The sequence below is a fragment of the Anolis sagrei genome, chromosome 5 (assembly GCF_037176765.1).
Source record: "Anolis sagrei isolate rAnoSag1 chromosome 5, rAnoSag1.mat, whole genome shotgun sequence".
Taxonomy (NCBI): Eukaryota; Metazoa; Chordata; class Lepidosauria; order Squamata; family Dactyloidae; genus Anolis; species Anolis sagrei.
The window spans coordinates 6,847,648-6,868,160 of NC_090025.1; the positions used below are offsets into that span (position 1 = coordinate 6,847,648).

Sequence of the window (20,513 nt, forward strand, 5' to 3'; positions counted from 1 at the left end):
GAACACTGGTGAAGTTTTGGGAAAATAGACCTTGACATTTGGGATTTGTAGTTACTGGGAATTATAGTTCATCCACAGTCAAAGAGCATTCTGAACCCCACGAATGACAGAATTGGGGCAAACTTCCCACACATAACCCCCATGACCAACAGAAAATACTTAAGGCCATCCAGTCCAACTCTCTTCACCAGGGCAAGATAACATGAGTTCTCCTGACAAAGAGCCATCCAGTCATAGACATAGATAGATATGATTCACACACAGAGAGAGATGTAGTATCATAGATTGGAAAGGGACCCCTAAAGAAGGACAATGATATGTTGCATGTTCCAGAGTAGGCAAACCAAACACTCTCCACATCAACACGGACAAAGAAACAACAAGAAATACTGTTTACCCACAAGCATCAAGACTTTACATATATTAGAAAGCAACACTTTCTCATTACTTAATTTTCAGGATCACTAGACTGGGCCACAGCAACCCATGGCAGGGGACGGCTAGTAGAATCATAGAGCTGGAAGAGATCTCATGGGCCATCCAGTCCAACCCCTTTCTGCCAAGAAGCAGGAAAATCACATTCAAAGCACCCCTGACAGATGGCCATCCAGCCTCTGATTAAAAGCCTCCGAAGAAGGAGCCTCCACCACACTCTGGGGCAAAGAGAGAGGGATTCACTGCTGAACAGCTCTCTCTCATAGTGAGGAAGTTCTTCCTCAAGTTCAGCTGGAATCTCCTTTCCTTTAGTTTAAAGACATTGTTCCACTTCCTAGCCTCCAGGGCAGCAGAAAACAAGCTTGCACCCTTCTCCCTATGACTTCCCCTCATATCTTGATCCATGGCCCTCATCATGCCTCCTCTCAGCCTTCTCTTCTGCATACTAAACATGCCCAGCTCCTTAAGCCGCTCCTCATAAGGTTTGTTCTCCAGATCCTTGATCCTTTGAGTCACCCTCCTGTGGACACACTCCGTTCAATAGTGGTGCACAAAACTGGACACAGTGTGACTCCACAGTGTGAATTGAGAGGTAGCATGACTTTCCTGGATCTAGGCACTAGACTCCTATTTATGCAAGCCAAAATCCCAGATGAAGAATAGATGAGTATCTGCATTCTGAGGACACATGTCTCAGTGGACAAATGACTACAGAGAATTCTAAATAATTTATTTTATTACAAGTATATCCATGGTAAGTGATGACTCCCTTGTAAGTGAAAATAATGCACCCACGGAAAGCTTTATATCAGTGGGTTGTTGTAGGTTTTTTCGGGCTATATGGCCATGGTCTAGAGGCATTCTCTCCTGATGTCTTGCCTGCATCTATGGCAAGCATCCTCAGAGGTAGTGAGGATGCTTGCCATAGATGCAGGCAAAATGTCAGGAGAGAATGCCTCTAGACCATGGCCATATAGCCCGAAAAAACCTACAACAACCCAGTGATTCCGGCCATGAAAGCCTTCGACAATACTTTATATTAGTGTTTCTCAACCTGGGGGTTGGGACCGCTGGGAGCAAGTTGTGAGGGAATGTCACAGGGATCGCCAAATACCATCAGAAAACCCAAGTGTTTTCTGTTGGTCATGGGGGTTCTGTGTGGGAAGCTTGATCCAATTCTATTGTTGGTGGGGTTCAGAATAGTCTTTGCTTGTAGCTGAACTACACTACCCAGCAACTACAACTCCCAAATGTAAAGGTCTATTTTCCTTAAACTCCTCCAGTGTTCACATTTGGGCATACTGAGGATTTGTGCCAAGGTTGTTACAGATCAATCATTGTTTTAGTCCATAGTGCTCTCTGGATGTAGGTGAACTACAACTCCAAAACTCAAGGTCAGTGGCCACCAAACCCTTCCAGTATTTTGTGTTCATCATGGGAGTTCTGTGTGCCAAGTTTGGCCCGATTCTATTGTTGGTGGGGTTCAAAATGCTCTTTGATTGTAGGTGAAAAATAAGTCCCAGCAACTACAACTCTCAAATGACAAAACCAATCCCCCTCAACTCCACCAGTATTCAAATTTGGGCGTATCGGGTATTTGTGACAAATTTGGTCCAGTGCATGAAAATCCATCCTGTATATCAGATTATTTATATAACGAGTCACAAAAGTAGCAAAATTACAGTTATGGAGTAGCAACTAAAATAATTTTATGGTTGGGGGTCACCACAACATGAGGAACTGTATTAAGGGGTCACAGCATTAGGAAGGTTGAGAACCACTGCTTTATATCATTTTAAATGAGCTCTCCAAGGTGCTGAGTATTTGTGGATATGACAAATCCTTGGAAACTTGGGTGAAAATCTGGTGTGGATTCACCGATCCACCAACATGGGACTCACCATCTTATTTATATTCTCTAATCATCTCCCATCCAATTTGCTTTTGGCTCCAGCAAAGGTGGATGGGACAATTCATTCCAAATGGACGGAGAAAATCTCACCTCTGCCATCTCTGTTTAAAGGATGCTTTATAATCAAGCAACGTGGCCACAAAAAATATTAGAAAGGGAAATGCCGTGCCCTTTCAGAAAAATAATTTGGACAAGAGCCCTCCGTTACCAGAGAAAGCCATCATGTTAAGACAATGAATAAATAATTTTCAGGCAGTATTTTCATCATAGCCGAAAATTAAGTTTCTACTTCCCTGGGGCAGTGATCGCATTAAGGTTAGCTAATTAGGTTTGTAACCAACTTTGCAAGCCACGTTTGGGTTTGCTTTTTTTAAAAAAAAAAAATTAAATAGCAGAAAAGAAGGAATTAGAACTCTTGAATACTTCTCCGCAGACGTTTTCACACTTCAAATTACAGCAAACATGGGAAGCAAAGCAACTGGGATTTGGTGTCATGTGAAACGACGAGACAAATGTATCTTAATCAGCCGTGGATTAAACACATTATTTTATCAGAACCGGGCCTCAAACAAGGAGGATACAAAGGATGACCTTTCGTAAGCAGAATAAGCCGAGGGACGGGGAGAGCTAATGCTATGGTGAGGTCTGATGCAAATGCAAATTAGAAGCAGGGAAGACTATGATAACAAGGACACCCATCAGCTCAAAACCAGAGACGTGTTTGGAGTAATTATGAAAAGGTTATTATAATTCTCCAAATGGGCAAATTCCATCTCATCCATTCCCAATCATTTTCTTCTCTGAAAGTAGAAGAAACTTAAGAGCATCGTACATTTACAGGAACACAATGTCCAAGTGGAGGGGGGTAATAGGTTCATGATATTCTACTTTGGTCAGGCCTCACATGGAATAATCCTGCGTCCAGCTCTGGGCAACCACAGTTCAAGGAGGACTTTGACAAGCTGGGAAGTACACAGAGAAGAGTGACAAAGATGATCAAAGATCTGGAAGCCACCACCACCATCATCACAGGCGATCTCTCATGGCTGAATATGATTGTCTTCAGGAAGCAGAGTCTTGGCGGTGGATCCATAAGTAACTGTAGTAACTGCTGATATTTGCTATCACTTTCCATAGCTCTGAAACCTTTGTTTTTCCTGCTTTCAGCTCTCCCTAGTCATTCACAGCGGATCACTGGAAAGAAAGGGAAGCCCTGGCCCTTGAGCCCACTAATTAAAGATCAAGCTGTGACCAGCAGTGCTGCAAAAATCAAAGAGGCACAAATGGAGGGTGAAAGGGGAAAACGTGCCAAGAGGAAGGCACGTCAAGCCAACTTTGACTGGGACTACCTTCCACCTGGAAACTGATGTCCTCACTGCAGGAGAACATGTGGATCGAGAATAGTCACCAATGGACCCATTGCCAAGACACTACACCTGGAGGACCATCATCCTCGGGCTACAAAGGATTACCTAAGTACTGGAAAGAATGCTGCTAAAGCACCAGAGACAATGGTAGACTGGGAAAACCTTGTCCCATAATCTGCAATAATAACAATACTGGATTTATCTCCCTGAGGAGACTTGGAGCATGTGAAATAGCAAATGTTGCCTTTGCAAATGCTAGGGCAGGAACAGGCCAGGGGACACCATACCTTTTTCTCCTCTTGTCCCATTCTTAACACTCAGCCAGAATTAAATTCAGAAGCCAAAGCACCAAATGCATCCAATAACATCATCTCATAGGCGATCCCTCATGGCTATGATGGTATTCCATAGGTAGAGTCTTGGCAGTGGATCTGTAAATTACTACGAAGCCCATTTCTAGATCTATATGGTCTTACTTTCACATACATTTCCAGGTGGAAAGAGGTCACGACAAGGATTTACTTGGAAGTGCCTTCTTCCTCTTAGCATGTTTCTTTTGCCCTGTGTTCATGGGTCTTCAAAATCCATAGCACCACTGGTAACAGCTGACCTCCGGTAACAATGCTCGAGTGCCCGTGCTTCACTGTTCTTGGTGTTCATACCACATTGTTATTGGATTAATATCAGTCTGAGGTCAAGAAGTCATATATCAGAACAGAATCTAAGTGGAGGAGACAGTAAGAAGTCTGCGGGTCATAAAGACAGGTCATCAGGCCATCAAGAGGTAAACAGGAAGTAGCTGGACAGGGGGAAGCTTGTTTAATGACATTCAGTTCAGTTTATGGCCAGGTAGTATTTAAATAGTTTGCTCCACTGTTGTAGCTTTTTGTTATATCAGAGAGTCTACACCATATGCTGCAATTTTCTTCTCTGACAAGGACTCCCTTTCTTCTTGACCTGGAGGAGGACCTGTCTGCTCATCAGTCTTAATTGCTGGTTGAGACATCTTCATCTTTGAAAGAAGATGAACTTTCCATTGAGGGGAGCATGCCATCTCCTTCATACCATACAGAATTGAAGTGGTTGAGAGCAGAAGGATTTTCTCACTGGCTTGAATTAAATTCCAAAACCAGAAAAGAAACGAAGAGCCATGATACCTGCCTTGTGCTGAAAGCAGGCACCACAAAGTGTTGAGTTTGAACTCAAGGAATTGTGGGCTTGGGTGCCATCACTAAACCGAAACACAATCAGCAGCTAAGCAACCGTTCTGGAGTCTAGAATGTAATGATGTGGATGGCAAAAGCTTTTTCTTTCATCTCAATTTATAATGTCATTTTGTTTGAGAATTTCAGAGTGATGTGATAGCAGCAATGGTCGCTATGGGCGCAGCAGGAGAAAAGTCTTTCTGGGTCTCTTGCAAAGCTGCGGCTTTGATGATACAGATTTATACCACCGAATAACACTCCTATAAAACATGATACACCAAGAGCAGCAATCATGAGGCCTTCCAGATGTTTTCAGGCTGCAACTCCCAGCAGCCCTAGACAAAAGTGAGGAAAGCTGAGCAGTGCATCTGGAAAGGAGCGTGATCCATACCCAGGCAATATATCCTACCCACTTTTGTGTTTTCTTTTTTTATTGCTCTTAAGGTTTAGAGTCAGGCCGGTAATTCAATCTTTTATGTTTTCAAGTAGTATGTTCATATTCTCCTAGAACACAGTCACTGAAGTATGGCAGTACTGTACTTACAGAGATAAGGACCAGCATAAGTTTTAGTCCACTGGATTTTTGAAAAACGAATACAGATAGGAACAGATTTCCAAAGCAATTCGTATTTCTTTTTTATCTCCCAAGAGATAATATAGGAGCCCCCGATGGCGCAGTGGGTTAAACCCCTGTGCCGGCAGGACTGACAGGTCGCAGGTTCAAATCCGGGGAGAAGCAGATGAGCTCCCTCTATCAGCTCCAGCTCCTCATGCAGGGACATGAGAGAAGTCTCCCACAAGGATGATAAAACATCAAATCATCCGGGCGTCCCCTGGGCAACGTCCTCACAGATGGCCAATTCTCTCACACCAGAAGCGACTTGCAGTTTCTCAAGTCGCTCCTGACACGACAAAAAAAAAAATCTCCCAAGATCACCCCCAAACTGAAATTTCAAAACCTCAAAAACACTAACATAGTTATTGTTTTAAGAAGACCAAAGTGATTCCACACTGTAGAATTAAATCCATTTTGACATCACTTTAACTGCCATGTCAATACTGCAGAATCATGGGAATTGTAATTTTACAAGATTTTTAGCCTTCTCTGATAAAGAATGTTGGTACCTCACCAAACTTCAAATCCCATGAACCCATAATGTGGTGCTTAAAGTGATGTCAAACCGCATTAATTCTACAGTGTAGATCATAGAATCAAAGAGTTCGGAGATACCTCATGGGCCATCCAGTCCAACACCCTGCCAAGAAGCAGGAATATTGCATTCAAATCACCCCTGACAGATGGCCATCCAGCCTGTTTAAAAGCTTCCAAAGAAGGAGCCTCCACCACACTCCGGGGCAGAGAGTTCCACTGCTGAACGGCTCTCACAGTCAGGAAGTTCTTCCTCGTGTGGTTCCCAACTTTTGTTTTGACCAGGGACCACTTTGACCAAGGACCACTCTCCAACGTGAGTGTCAAAAGGGTTACGAATCTATCTTTGGTTAACTTTAGATTTGGTTTGGTTATTTGGGGTGCTGATTCAGAAAACTGCATTGGATAGACCACCAACAAGGAGACGCTAATGTTGTTGATTTTTATTGCTTCTGTTGTGGTTTTATATTGTTTTTAATGTTTTAATTTGTCTTATATTATTATGTGTGCTGATTTGTTGCAAACCGCCTTGAGTCACCGACAGGCTGAGAAAGGCGGTATACAAATACGGTAAATAAATAAAATTTTAAAACCATATTTAATATAATTTATTATTTTTTTGTTTACAGTATTTCTATGCCTCCTTTCTCAGTCCGAAAGTGACTCAAGGCGGCTTACAAATTGGCAGCAATTCAGTGCTACAATAGTCATAAAACACAATAAAAAACATTTAGCACACATTAAAAAAACCATCTATAAAAATAAAAATGTAATGTTCATTTGTGGGATTAATGTAACTCAAAAACAATTGGACGAATTGCCGCCAAATTTGGCCACAAGACATTTACTAACCCAAGGAGTGACAATCACTCAAAAAAATTGATTTTGTCATTTGGGAGTTGTAGTTGCTGGGATTTATAGTTCATCTACAATCCAAGAGCATTCTGAACTCCACCAATGATGGAATTGAACCAAACTTGGCACACAGAACTCCCATGACCAACAGAAACATTAGAAGGGTTTAGTGGCATTGACCTTGAGTTTTGGAGTTGTAGTCCACCTACTTGGCACTATAAGAGGGTTTCGTGAGACCAATCGGTCTTGTTGCAACGGTGTAATAACAGTAAAAGCCAATGGGATTTTGGCCTGCATCAATAGGAGCCTAGTGTCTAGATCTGGGAAGTAATGCTACCCCTCTATTCCGCTTTGGTTAGACCACACCTGGAATATTGTGTCCAATTGTGGGCACCACAGTTGAAGAGAGATATTGACAAGCTGGAATGTGTCCAGAGGAGGGCGACTAAAATGATCAAGGGTCTGGAGAACAAGCCCTATGAGGAATGGCTAAAGGAGCTGGGCATGTTTAGCCTGAAGAAGAGAAGGCTGAGAGGAGATATGATGGCCATGTATAAATATTTGAGAGGAAGCCACAGGGAGGAGGAGCAAGTTTGTTTACTGCTTCCTTGGAGACTAGGACGCGAAACAATGGCTTCAAACTACACGAGAGGAGATTCCATCTGAACATGAGGAAGAACTTGCTGACTGTGAGAGCCGTTCAGCAGTGGAACTCTCTACCCTGGAGTGTGGTGGAGGCTCCTTCTTTGGAAGCTTTGAAACAGAGGCTGGATGGCCATCTGTCAGGGGTGATGTGAATGCAATATTCCTGCTTCTTGGCAGAATGGGGTTAGACTGGATGGCCCATGAGGCCTCTTCCAACTCTTGGATTTCAGTTCTTGGGGACCACTGGTGGTCCACGGAGCACAGGTTGGGAATCACTGTAGATCCACCCCAAATATTGCTGGTGAGAAACAGTGGCAAGGTGATCAACTTTCCAAATATCAGGTGCGATACTTCACCTGGACAATCAACTGGCTAAAACCGGCTGGAGAAGCCTTCCATTCGCCACCCGACTCACCCAAAGTGATTCACAGCTTTAGGTCTCAGCCTCAGAATGTAGTTAAGAACTTGATGACAGCAATCCCAACGGGTTATAAAGAAAGAAAGCAGCTTGAAAGGAGCAAAAATACATATTAAGACTTGGCTGTAGACAGATGCACTCTTTACGATGCCATTGCGGTTTTATTTCCAGCATTATTCTCCACCACCTCCTGCATGCTTCCTATCACTTTCCAAAAGTCATGTAATAAAAGGAGCAATTTTATCTGTCTTTTGTATCATCCGAACAAGCATTCTTTCTTGTTTCCATTTCCTCGAGTGGGAAAATACAGTGCCTGAAAGCCATTTCGTTACACTGCTCAGTGGAGAGAGAGAAAAGGTACAAATTTACGAACCACTCACTTCCCTTTACTAGATCAGAGCCACTCGCCCTGGAACGCAGTCCTGCCAGAGCCTGCAAATGTTACTTCAGATAATATAATGGCAGGACGACATCCTGGCTGAAAGCTCTGCAATGTGTTCTGCTCGTGCTCCGATAAACATGCATGATTCTCATTCTATAAATAGTGGATAGTGGAGGGTAAATATGTTTGATTCAGGTTAACAGTTGTTAGGTTGGGTTAAGTAGGGAGATATTTTAAAATCTTTTCCAGAGAAGAAAATGAGAAAGGGTAAAATATGATTTACGTCTGATAAACAAATACAGATGTGCCTGGTCATCTGAGAGAAAGTGCAACTTCAGCTGTAAAGCTTCACATCAATATCATTATGTTCACCTAGCTAGGTACATGAAGTTATTAAGCTGGAATGTGTCCAGAGGAGGGCGACTAAAATGATCAAGGGTCTGGAGAACAAGCCCTATGAGGAGCGGCTTAGGGAACTGGGCATGTTTAGCCTGAAGAAGAGAAGGCTGAGAGGAGATATGATAGCCATGTATAAATATGTGAGAGGAAGCCACAGGGAGGAGGGAGCAAGCTTGTTTTCTGCTTCCTTGGAGACTAGGACGCGGAACAATGGCTTCAAACTACAAGAGAGGAGATTCCATCTGAACATTAGGAAGAACTTCCTGACTGTGAGAGCCGTTCAGCAGTGGAACTCTCTGCCCCGGAGTGTGGTGGAGGCTCCTTCTTTGGAAGCTTTTAAGCAGAGGCTGGATGGCCATTTGTCAGGGGTGATTTGAATGCAATATTCCTGCTTCTTGGCAGGGGGTTGGACTGGATGGCCCATGAGGTCTCTTCCAACTCTTTGATTCTATGATTCTATGATTCTATGATTCTATGATTCTATGATTCTATGACACTGCCACAATAGCTGCAATGATAACAAATGACTACTTTGCACAGATCTTCAACATCTAAAGACCAAGGAATCCCTGCTGTTTTCCAGTTGGCACAAATGAGCAATAGCTTGCCTTGCTCTTTTGATCCAATCTTCTATATAAATAAAAATGTAATGTTCGTTTGTGGGATTAACATAACTCAAAAATCACTGGATGAATTTCCATTAAATTTGGTCACAAGACACCTACTAATCCAAAGAGTGACCATCACTTAAAAAAATCGAGTTTGTCATTTGGTAGTTGTAGTTGCTGGGATTTATAGTTCATCTACAATCAAAGAGCATTCTGAACTCCACCAATGATAATCTATATAAATAAAAATGTAATGTTCATTTGTGGAATTAACAGAACTCAAAAACCAGTGGGTGAATTGACACCAAATTCGGATAGCATACACCTAACAACCCAATGTATGTCCTTCACTCAAAAAGTTTTCGTTTTATCATTTGGGAGTTGTAGTTCTTGGGATTTATAGTTCACCTACAATCAAAGAGCATTATGAACTCCACCAATGATGGAATTGAACCAAAGGTGACACACAGGACTTCCATGACCAACAGAAAACACTAGAAGGGTTTGGTGGGCCACAGGCCTCTGGATGTAGGGTTTGGGAATGTAGTTCACCTACATCCAGAGAGTCCTGTGGACTCAAACAATGATGGAACTAGACCAAACTCGCAACAAATACTCCATATGCCCAAATGTGAACACTGGTGGAGTTTGTGGGAAATAGACCTTGACATTTGGAAGTTGTCGTTGCTGGGATTTATAGTTCACCTACATTCAAAGAGCATTCTGAACCCCACCAACGACTGAACTGGGCCAAACCTCCCACACAGAACTCCCACAACCTGTGCCACACAGAATCATAGAGTTGGAGGAGACAACAAAGGCCATCCAGTCCAACCCTATTCTGCCACATGGTATAAAGAGCCTCTAAGCTTATCAATAGGGGGCTTCCGCCATGTTTGTCCTTCCCATGCTGTTAGCCCTGGAGCCTGTTCGGACAAACCAAGGCGTACCTCAAATCAGTAATTTGTCAGGCCCCTCCTTACTAGCATTTCACAGCCTTTCTTTCTATTCATTCCATGGCAGGTGCTGAGCCATTTTCCTGGCCTCTGGCTTCATACACTTTTCCGTTCCTGGAATTTTTAAGTTCAGACTGTTCTTCTATGCATTTCCCTACTGGCAGAGCATTTATCACACACTGGTCTTTCTCGGATGGGAAAGGAACTTGTTGATCTATCTATCCCTTGAAATTAAAGAACAGAAACCACATGTAACAAACCAAATTGTGCAAAAGCTGAGCTACCAGCTGATCCTCTCTGCAACTTTAAAAATACATGCCCAGAGGATAACTTCGCACCACTGACATTTTCCATTTTTAAGCCATCAGTAAATGCCTCAACGTGGCTCCAGGCAGCATGCGGTATTTCTGAGCCTACATCCAGCATAAACCCCAATTAACTTTTTATGTTAAAAGCGCCAGGAAACCTTCCCTCCCATTTTTATACTCTTGTCAAGAAGATTGAGATTTTTTTTTTGAAAAAAAAAGACAAAAACAAAAACAATGGCCATTCATCCTCCAAATCCAGCTCCTGCTGGTGCAGCAGCCAAAGCACTCATCCTTTTTGTTTATAGCTTGTATTTATTTCCGTGGATTGTATAACCTGCCCTTTGCTGATCAAGGCACACCTTTGGTGTCTTAACTACCTGTTGTCTCATCAGGTGTTGGAAAAGCAAAAAGGGGAAACAGGACAGCATTAAGGTTTTCCCTGTTTGCCTTTCTGTCCACAGAGGACTTGCCTTAGCCCAGCATTTCTCAACCTGGGGGTCAGGACCCCTGGAGAGGTCGCGAGGGGGTGTAAGAGGGGTCAGCAAAGACCACTGGAAAACAATCGTCATGGGGATTCTGTGTGGGAAGTTTGATCCAATTCTATCGTAGGTGGGGTTCAGAATGCTCTTTGATTGTAGGTGAACTATAAACCCCAGCAACTACAACTCCCAAATGTCAACCTCTAGTTTCTTCAAACTCCATCAGTGTTCACACTTGGGCATATTGAGTATTTGTGCCAAGTTTGGTCCAGATCCATCATTGTTTGAGTCCACAGTGCTTTCTGGATGTAGGTGAACTACAACTCCCAAACTCAAGGTCAATGCCCACCAAACCATTTCAGTATTTTCTGTTGATCATGGGAGTTCTGTGTGCCAAATTTGGTTCAATTCCATCATTGGTGGAGTTCAGAATGCTCTTTGATTGCAGTTGAACTATACATCCCAGCAACTACAACTCCCAAATGACAAAAACAACCCCCACCCCAATCCAACTAGCATTCAAATTTGGGCGTATCGGGTATTTGTGTCAAATTTGGTCCAGTGAATGAAAATACATCCTGTATATAAGATATTTATATTACAATTCATAACAGTAGCAAAATTGCAGTTATGAAGTAGCAACGAAAATAATGTTATAGTTGGGGTCACCACAATATGAGGAACTGTATTGAGGGGTCGCGGCATTAGGAAGGTTGAGAAACACTGCCTTAGCCTATCACGGAAGGATCATAACAGAGAATCTAAAACTGATCAAAGCATGTAAAAAAAAGATGAACAAACTAAAATAGAAGAAAATAATACAAAAGTGAAAACCAAAAAAATAACACTAGTATTGATGGCCTTAACAAAAAGCCATGTTTTAACTAGATGCCAACATTGTCCGGGGGGGGGGGGGGGGGACACAAATGGGGCGCCACTGAAGGGAAGGCCTTGTCCCACGTCTCTGTGCAATGCAGTGCTCCCACCAGTGGGATATGGAGGAGAGTTGGAGCAAATGAGAGGAATGATATGGACAAGGAGACAGGCAAACTATCTTAAATTGGAATTCACAAGAGGAGCAAACATTTAAGTAAAGGGAGTATAGAAAGGGAAGCAATGAAGCAGTCTTTTGGTGAAGATTTGCAAAGTTTTTGGCTCCAAGCATCTTGCGACATCCCCATAGAGCAGTGTTTCTCAACCTGAGGGTCCCCAGGAGTTTTGGCCTACAACTTGCAGAAGTCCCAACCAGTTTACCAGCTGTTAGGATTTCTGGAAGTGGAAGGCCAAAACATCTGGGGATCCACAGGTTGAGAACCACTGCCATAAAGAATCTCCCTACCTCTCTCTCTGTCTCTTTTTCTTTCTCTGTCTTTCTCTGGGTCTCTCTGCCTCTTTGTGTGTGTCTCTCTGTCTTTGTCTCTCCCAAAGCGGTTACTCTATGGCCATGTTGTCCAGATGCCCGACCATCGTCTCCCAAAGCAGTTGCTCTATTCCTAACTCAAGAACGGAAAACGGAATGTTGGAGGACAGGAAAAGAGATTTAAAGATGGGCTCAAAGCTAACCTTAAAAACTCTGGTACAGACACTGAGAACTGGGAAGCCCTGGCCCTTGAGTGCTCTAACTGGAGGTCAGCTGTGACCAGCAGTGCTGCAGAATTCGAAGAGGCACAAATGGAGGGCAAAGGGGAGAAACATGCCAAGAGGAAGGCACATCAAGCAAACCCCAACCGGGACCGCCTTCTGCCTGGAAACCGATGTCCTCACTGCGGGAGAACATGCAGATCAAGAATAAGGCTCCACAGTCACCTACGGACCCACCACCAAGACACCACATCTGGAAGATAATCATCCTCGGGCTATGAGGGATTGCCTAAGTAAATAAGTAAGTAAGTGTCTCTCTCTCTCTCTCTCTGGCTGAATATACTTTTTAAAGAGCCCCTTTCCAGCAGATGCATGAACAACTGGTTTCCATTATCATGAATTCTTATAAGGCAAAGACACAAAGTTCCTTTCCTTCTAAATTGGTTCTTTTTGATAAATAAGGCCATTTTGCCACCCTACCTGGTCATGTCTTGCAACTGACAGCCCAAGAAGCACACTTACATGCTCCTGTATATATCCAATCCTCCCTGAAAGCCACCACATCCCTGATAGATTACCAATATGTCTTACCTGCATCAGAGTCCCACATCATTCTTCTCATTACTTTGAGTGTGATGGAAATACAGGAATTTTGGGTTGCTGGGAAGTATGGGGGAAGGGTATTTGGGATTTCTACATTTCTGGGTTCGCCAAGTGGCTTTCAAGTGGAAAATGATCCTTTTAAAAAGAGGGATGGGAGATGTATTGTCAAAGGCTTTCATGGCTGGAATCACTGGGTTGTTGTAGGTTTTTCGGGCTTTATGGCCATGTTCTAGACCTAGAAGCATTCCCTCCTGACGTTTCGCCTGCATCTATGGCATGCATCCTCAGAGGTTGTGAGGTCCCTTTCCTTATAAGTCCCTTTCCTTCTAAAGTAGTCCTTTTTGATAAATGAGGCCATTTTGCCACCCTACCTGGTCAGGTCTTGATACTGACAGCCCAAGAACCACCTCACAACCGCTGAGGACGCTTGCCATAGATGCAGGCAAAACATCAGGAGAGAATGCTTCTAGAACATGGCTATACAGCGCGAAAAACCCACAACAACCCAAGGATGGGAGATGTTGGGGGGACTGAAAGGGAACTTTGGGAGCTGCCGCATGCCTTCAATCAGGATCACCATTTGAAAAACCAGTTCAGGGATATTCCCCACTATTTGGTCAAATGTCTGAGCAAAACATGTCAAACTACACAGAGAAGCCATTGAAATCCACAAGCATGTGGATAATTTCAACAGAAACTATGAAAATGAACAAAATCTGGATACCAATATTTAAAAAACTCTAAAATTACAACAGCAAAACAACAGAAGAGAAACAACCAGGGACATATAATCACCTCTCAACAAAAGATTGCCCCAGGCACCGCCAGGCCATGAAATGCTAATCAAGGTGGTCAGTTGAAACATTCACACCTAGCTCCAGCAGACAAGAGTCCTTTGCCCCACCCTGGTCATTCCACAGATATATAAACCCTTTTTCCTAGTTCCAACAGACCTCACTACCTCTGAGGATGCTTGCCATAGATGAAGGCGAAACGTCAGGAGAAAATGCCTCTAGAACATGGCCATATAGCCCGAAAAAACCTACAACAACCCAGTGATTCCAGCCATGAAAGCCTTCGACAATACATCCGAGCGAAACATATTGTTCCAGAAAGGAGCCACAGCATAAGTCTCAAATTATCAGCACAAGGAGAGACAAATCTTTCGAATATAAACCCATGTTAAAGTACATGAAGTTGTAGTCATGGCAATTTCATAGAATAAGCAATATGAATGCTCAAGGAAAGAAATGGTGCTGATTTAAATAGTAAGTATAGGCCGGCATGTAACATTCTGACTATTTATATTATATTATATTTTCTTCAAACCATTCAAATAATGGGAGCAGGCCTGCTGAGGTCCCTAACTTTTCAAATACACGCCGTATACAGTTTGAAGATAAGTATGGCTGTATGGGTGCCTTCTGAGCAAGACAAAGCAAATGCCACAAGCGTTACCAAGAGCGCAACTTGCAGGGAGAAGCGTCTGAAAGAGAGGCACGTGCAGCATTTGCAAGACCCCAGATTCCAAAACAAAGTAACTGGGAGATAAATCCCATTTGTCTTTCCAGGGCACATGTGTGAGCTTAATGTAAAACCATGTTCATATCACTACACGAGGGGAATTGTATAGGTTAAAAAATGTGTGCTTTATCCCCCTGAATACCCGCAGGGGATACTGTACAATCTCTTGCTGACTCCTACAATTGTGAAGACAAGAACCATTCCCTCGCCCAAATTGACAGCATCTATGTGAAACAACGGTAGAGAATAAAAACGGCAAGCTCTTGTTTTGTTTCTTGCAGGGATTTGCAAAAAGTAACCTGGAAACATTTTCTGTTTTAAAAGGAAAGGAGACAGGCCAACTTGTCTCCCAGTTTCTGTAAATCATGAAAAATTTACAAGACCAACCACTGATAGAGGACTTCGGAAACTCTGAGCACGATGGGTATCACTTTTTGGGAATGTCAGATCAAATTTTGATGTACACTACTCCAAAATACGAAAACACAGGGACATTTTGACACATTCTATTGCCAACAGAACCCATGTCAGTTGTGTACTTGACATCTTGTGGGAGAACAGATTCAAGGACCCCAGGTCGGCGTGAGCTCCTGACTGTCAGCCCAGCTCACTGTTTATCTAAGCCAGAGGTCCCCAAACTAAGGCCCGAGGGCTGGATATGGCCCTCATTTATCCGGCCCTCACTCAGGGTCAACCTAAGTCTGAAACTACTTGAAAGCACATAACAACAACAATCCTATCTCATCAGCCAAAAGCAGGACCCACACTTCCCATTGAAATACTAATAAGTTTATATTTGTTAGAATTGTTCTTCATTTTGTATTGTTTTAAAGTGTTTTTTGCACAACAACAACAACAACAATAATAATCTACATTTGTATATCGCTTTTTTCACCCCTGGGGGGACTCAAAGCAGTTTACAAAATAATAAATGGCCTTATATATATATGTGTGTGTGTGTGTGTGTGTGTGTGTGCGCGCGTGCGCGTGCGTGTGTATCTAAATCAATAATGTATAACTGTAGATAAAAACCATTAAAACTATAAAAACATCAAACATAGACATAAGCATGAAACATAAGATATGTGCAGTGAGCATAGGAATTCATTCATGTTTTTTTTCCAAATTATAATCTGGCCCTCCAACAGTTTGAGGGATTGTGACCTGGCCCTTGGTGTAAAAAGTTTGAGGACCTCTGAGCTAAGCAGTTCAAAAAAAAAAAAAAGCTTGAGTTATAGAGAATCAGGTACTGATTAAAAAAGTGGGAGAGGTATTTTACGATACCATACCATAAATACCATACCATAAAGAAAAAGCTAAAAAAAAATACCTGGGGACCAAAAGTAAGGATTAAGTCCTTTGCCATAGAAGATGGAGTGACAGCACCTCCTTGTGGCTGGATTTGAGCACAACCTCCAAGGTGCCAAAAAGCTGGATGTCAGCACAAACATACGTCCTTTCCGTTCTGTCTGTTTCTATCCTGTCTGTCCAAAACAGCATTGAATGTTTGCCGTGTATGTGTACTGTGATCCACCCTGAGTCCCCTTGGGAAGATAGGGCAGAATATACATAAAGGGCTATTATTATTATTATTATTATTATTATTATTTACAATATTTATATTCCGCCCTTCTCACCCCGCAGGGAACTCAGGGCGGATTATAATGTACATATACATGGCAAACATTCAGTGCCATAGACACACAACATATTGTTGTGATTCAGCTGGAACCACAGACTGCCTCTGATGAGGATGATGGGATTCAGGTTGACAATCTGGTTCAAAATGTCTCTGTTTTAGTCAATGAGGAACAGGGAGTGGAAGTTCAGTTTCCTACAGCAAGAAATGAGTTTGCTGATAGTGAAACTAGCCAGGTGAGGGTGCAAACTGACTCAGAAAATAAGGACAGCCTGATAATGAGCAGGAAGGCAAACTGGATAACACTAACGAACAGACTGACGTTGACGAAACGGGAACCTTAGATCGTGCTGACTGTTTGGAATTCAGAGTTTGAAGGCGTGTGAGAATAGCTAACAAGAAGGAGGCCAGAGGCCAAAGAAACACCTTCACGTTTTGCAAAAGGTATTAAGCAGTGTGTTTGGGACCAAACCTTGGTCAGAGCAACTTTATGTTAACCAAGAAGCTTGCATTTTGCTTGTCTGGATTATCTTGCAGTTCTTGTGTTCATGGTCTCAGGACTCAGTCATGTTCTCATGAGATTTTGCTTTTGCTGGTGCCTTTTTGGATCATGCTTCAAAGTGTCACTTTGGATTGATCTTTTAGAACATTACTTTTGCTTTTAAGAACTTTTTATCTTTTACTTTTTAATAAACTAGAAAGACTTCTGGCTGTGTGCAGTTTGGTGTTTTCCGCAAGGTGAACCTATTCTGAGGTGCGACACATATATAGACAGACACACAGAGGCTATTTAACATTCCAGCTTTTTTCATGAGGGTATTCTGGCCACCAGGGGAGCTGTTGCTTCATCGTCCATTTGTGGCACTGATGAAGTACTTCCACATTCTTGTTGGGGTTCAGCCTGTGTGTGAACCTGAACCAGATTCTCTGATTGTATTTCCTAATGCCCATGTAGATGTCAATGTGAATTCTGAGGCCAATTTAGATGATGATGGTTTGAGTAGTGAAAATCCTTCAGCCTTGGAAAGCGAAAGTCAAGATTCTCATGAGAACATGTATTCCGAGCCAAGAGGAGATGGTTCACTCCCTTTTCCTCCCAGTCTTAGTTCTCCAGAGAATCAGACACCTGGCCTGCCTAATGAGGATAGGAGGGGGCAGATTTGGCAGAGTCAGGGAGAAGCACAAAGTTTATGCAGGTCAGCTAGATTGAAGGAAATCCAAACAAACCTGCGGGAGTGTCTCGCAATAGATTTCTTGGCCTTAAATATGCTTGCCCCAAATACAGCTTCAGACCAGGCATCGTTCCAGTTTCATGTGCCAGCGTTTGCAGGTCTCCTGATTCCAGTAGCCTTGTTCCTCGGAGGTTTTCTAGTTGTCTCAAGTACGGCTAGTGGATTGCTAACAGGTTCCAGGATTCAGCAGTTTTGCTGTGGGTTTTATAATCTTGTTTATGGACATTTCTTGTTGCTGATTTTTACTGCGACTTTTTGCCTTTGCATTTTTTCCTCTATTTTGTATTCATCTTTCATCAATAAAAAAGGATTGTTTTCCTGAAGCCAAGTGTGGTGGATTGCTGTCTGAGGGTCCAGTTTCCTTCTCTGGGTTGCAACAATTCTTTGCATGCTTGCTGGAGATTTTTATGGCATTGTAAATTAGCCTCCCCACATAAGCAGTACCTAAATTTCCTACTTGACAGATGCCACTGTCTTTCGGGCTCCAAAGGTCGACAGCAAGCTACACAAATTGGTCGGAAGCTCACTCCTACCCGGGCTGGCTTCGAACTCATGACCTTTTTGTCAGTAGTGATCTTAATGTGTCATGCCATTAAGGGGCTAGTAAAATGAGAGCGGGTTGTTTCATTCTGTTTCATTTGACCCACCTCTCTCCGCCGCGAAGCCCAGCAGCTCTGCTTAATCTTCCAAACCACGGCAGCCACCAGGAGCAGCGACAAAAAACAGCTGAAAAAGAAGGGAGAAAAGAATATCAAACTCCAGCATCTATTTCCCTTTCACTTGCAATGCTACGAAATGCAGCACCTAAACTAGCAACTACGACAACAACCAAAAGAACATGATACTTCCTTGAACCTCTGTCAATAGATGTTAATGGCATGTGAAGTGCTTGGAAGCATTAACATTCCTGTCACTGTTTTGTAAGGTGCCGCACAGCAGGTCTTTTGAAAGTTGAAAGCAAGGAAGATGCGTCGTTGTATAGTGTGAACGACAAAGCTGAAGAGGGGCCACATCACCTGCCTTCACACTTGAGAACGCCGGCATAATTCAATCAAGTTATCACTTGACGGTGCTGACAGAAGGCTCCGCTAATGCGGATCTCTCGCTGCGACCCGGCAAGGGAAATGGAACCAAAGGGGTGTAAAAATATGCAAAAGGGACTCTACATAATGTATGTTTGCTCTGCTTCCTTTTTAATCACAGGTAACGTTTTATTTATAAAACCAACTCAACTAGAAAATGAACCCTGCCCAGACTGATTTATTCACTCACTCTGGTTTTATAGGCGCTCCCGTCCCCCAAGGCACCCAATAGAAAGTAGCCAAATGCTATCATTAATCCTCATCAAAAGCCAAGCAAGAGAGGTCACCATTATTCCATTTTTCAGATGAGAACAAGAGGCTCGGAAAGCCGCCTCCTGAAAGCCAGCTAATTACCCCCATCGTTGGGACGGGAGCCGAATCCAAGCCAAAGCGGACCCCCTTCCCTTGAGACTGTGCCGGGCCATTCTGGGAGAGTGCGCAATTATTTTTCTGTCATCTTTGAAAGAATGAAAGAGGACCATTTCTGCAATGGTCAGGGAAACCTCCGACAGTGGTGGGCTATTCCTCCCGTTGGCTCTGACAGGCAGGACAAAGCACATTTTGGCAGCGGGAGAACCCACCCCCAACTCAGGAGACGCGACGGCCATATGCGGGCGGCCCCACCAGTGACCCGCTGTTTTGACCTTTCTAAATTTATATCCTGAATCATATTTTTGTTCCGCTCTTTTGACAGCTTTGCACCACACGCTGCTTTTGTTTTCTCTCAGTCCACTCAGCACCATCTTTTTCAATCTGCGGGTCTTAGAAAATCTGGGCAGTGTGCCTCTGTACAGTATATGCATCTTTATTTGTGGACATCATACAATACAATATAATACTTATCTATATAAATTAAAATGTAACACAAAAACCACTGGACGAACTGACACCAAATTTGGACACAAGACACCTCTCAGGCCAAAAAGTGACCATCACTCATAAAAACACTGGAAAACACAGCAGGAGGGACTCAAATAGCAAAAAAACACACACAAAAAACCCATTTCAATGCATGCGCATAACCACATTGTCTCCCTGACATTAAGTCCAGTCGTGTCCAACATGGGGGGGGGGGGGTGGTTGGTGCTCATCTCCATTTTTAAACCCAAGAGCTGGCGTTGTCCATGGACACCTCCAAGGTCATGTGGCTGCATGACTGCATGGACCACTGTTACCTTTCCGCCAGAGCAATACCTATTGATCTACTCACATTTGCATGTTTTCGAATTGCTAGGTTGGCAGAAGCTGGGGCTAATAGCAGGAGCTCATGCGGCTTCCCGGATTCGAACCTGTGACCTTTCAGTTAGCAAGTTTAACAGCTCAGCAGTTTAACCCACTGTGGGCTCCAGCATAACCACTTGTGTATTTACGCATAACCACATAAATGCACATAAACACAAATATATACACACACATATACACACACACACAAAACACATATATACAGACCGGGCCACAGCAACGCGTGGCAGGGGACAGCTAGTACTGTAATATAATCTCTCTATATAAAAGTCACAGTATAAAAGAGGGGTCTTCAAACTAAGGCCCGAGGGCCAGATACGGCCCTCCAAGGTCATTTACTCGGCCCTTGCTCAGGGTCAATCTATGTCTGAAATGACTTGAAAGCACACAAAACAACAACAACAATCCTATCTCATCAGCCAAAAGTGCCCCCGGTGCCGCAGTGGGTTAAACCCCTGTGCCGGCAGAACTGAAGACCAAAAAGTTGCAAG

General features: G+C 43.2%; 1 protein-coding gene across 1 annotated transcript in view; it reads right to left on the minus strand.

Annotated features, from left to right (window-relative positions):
- ATRN (attractin) overlaps positions 1 to 20,513 on the minus strand; it is a 332,072-nt gene that overhangs the window by 61,693 nt on the left and 249,866 nt on the right. The window contains exon 26 of the mRNA XM_060779447.2: positions 18,346 to 18,424. Within this exon, the coding sequence (XP_060635430.2) occupies positions 18,346 to 18,424 (79 nt within the window). The remainder of the gene's footprint in view (positions 1 to 18,345; positions 18,425 to 20,513) is intronic.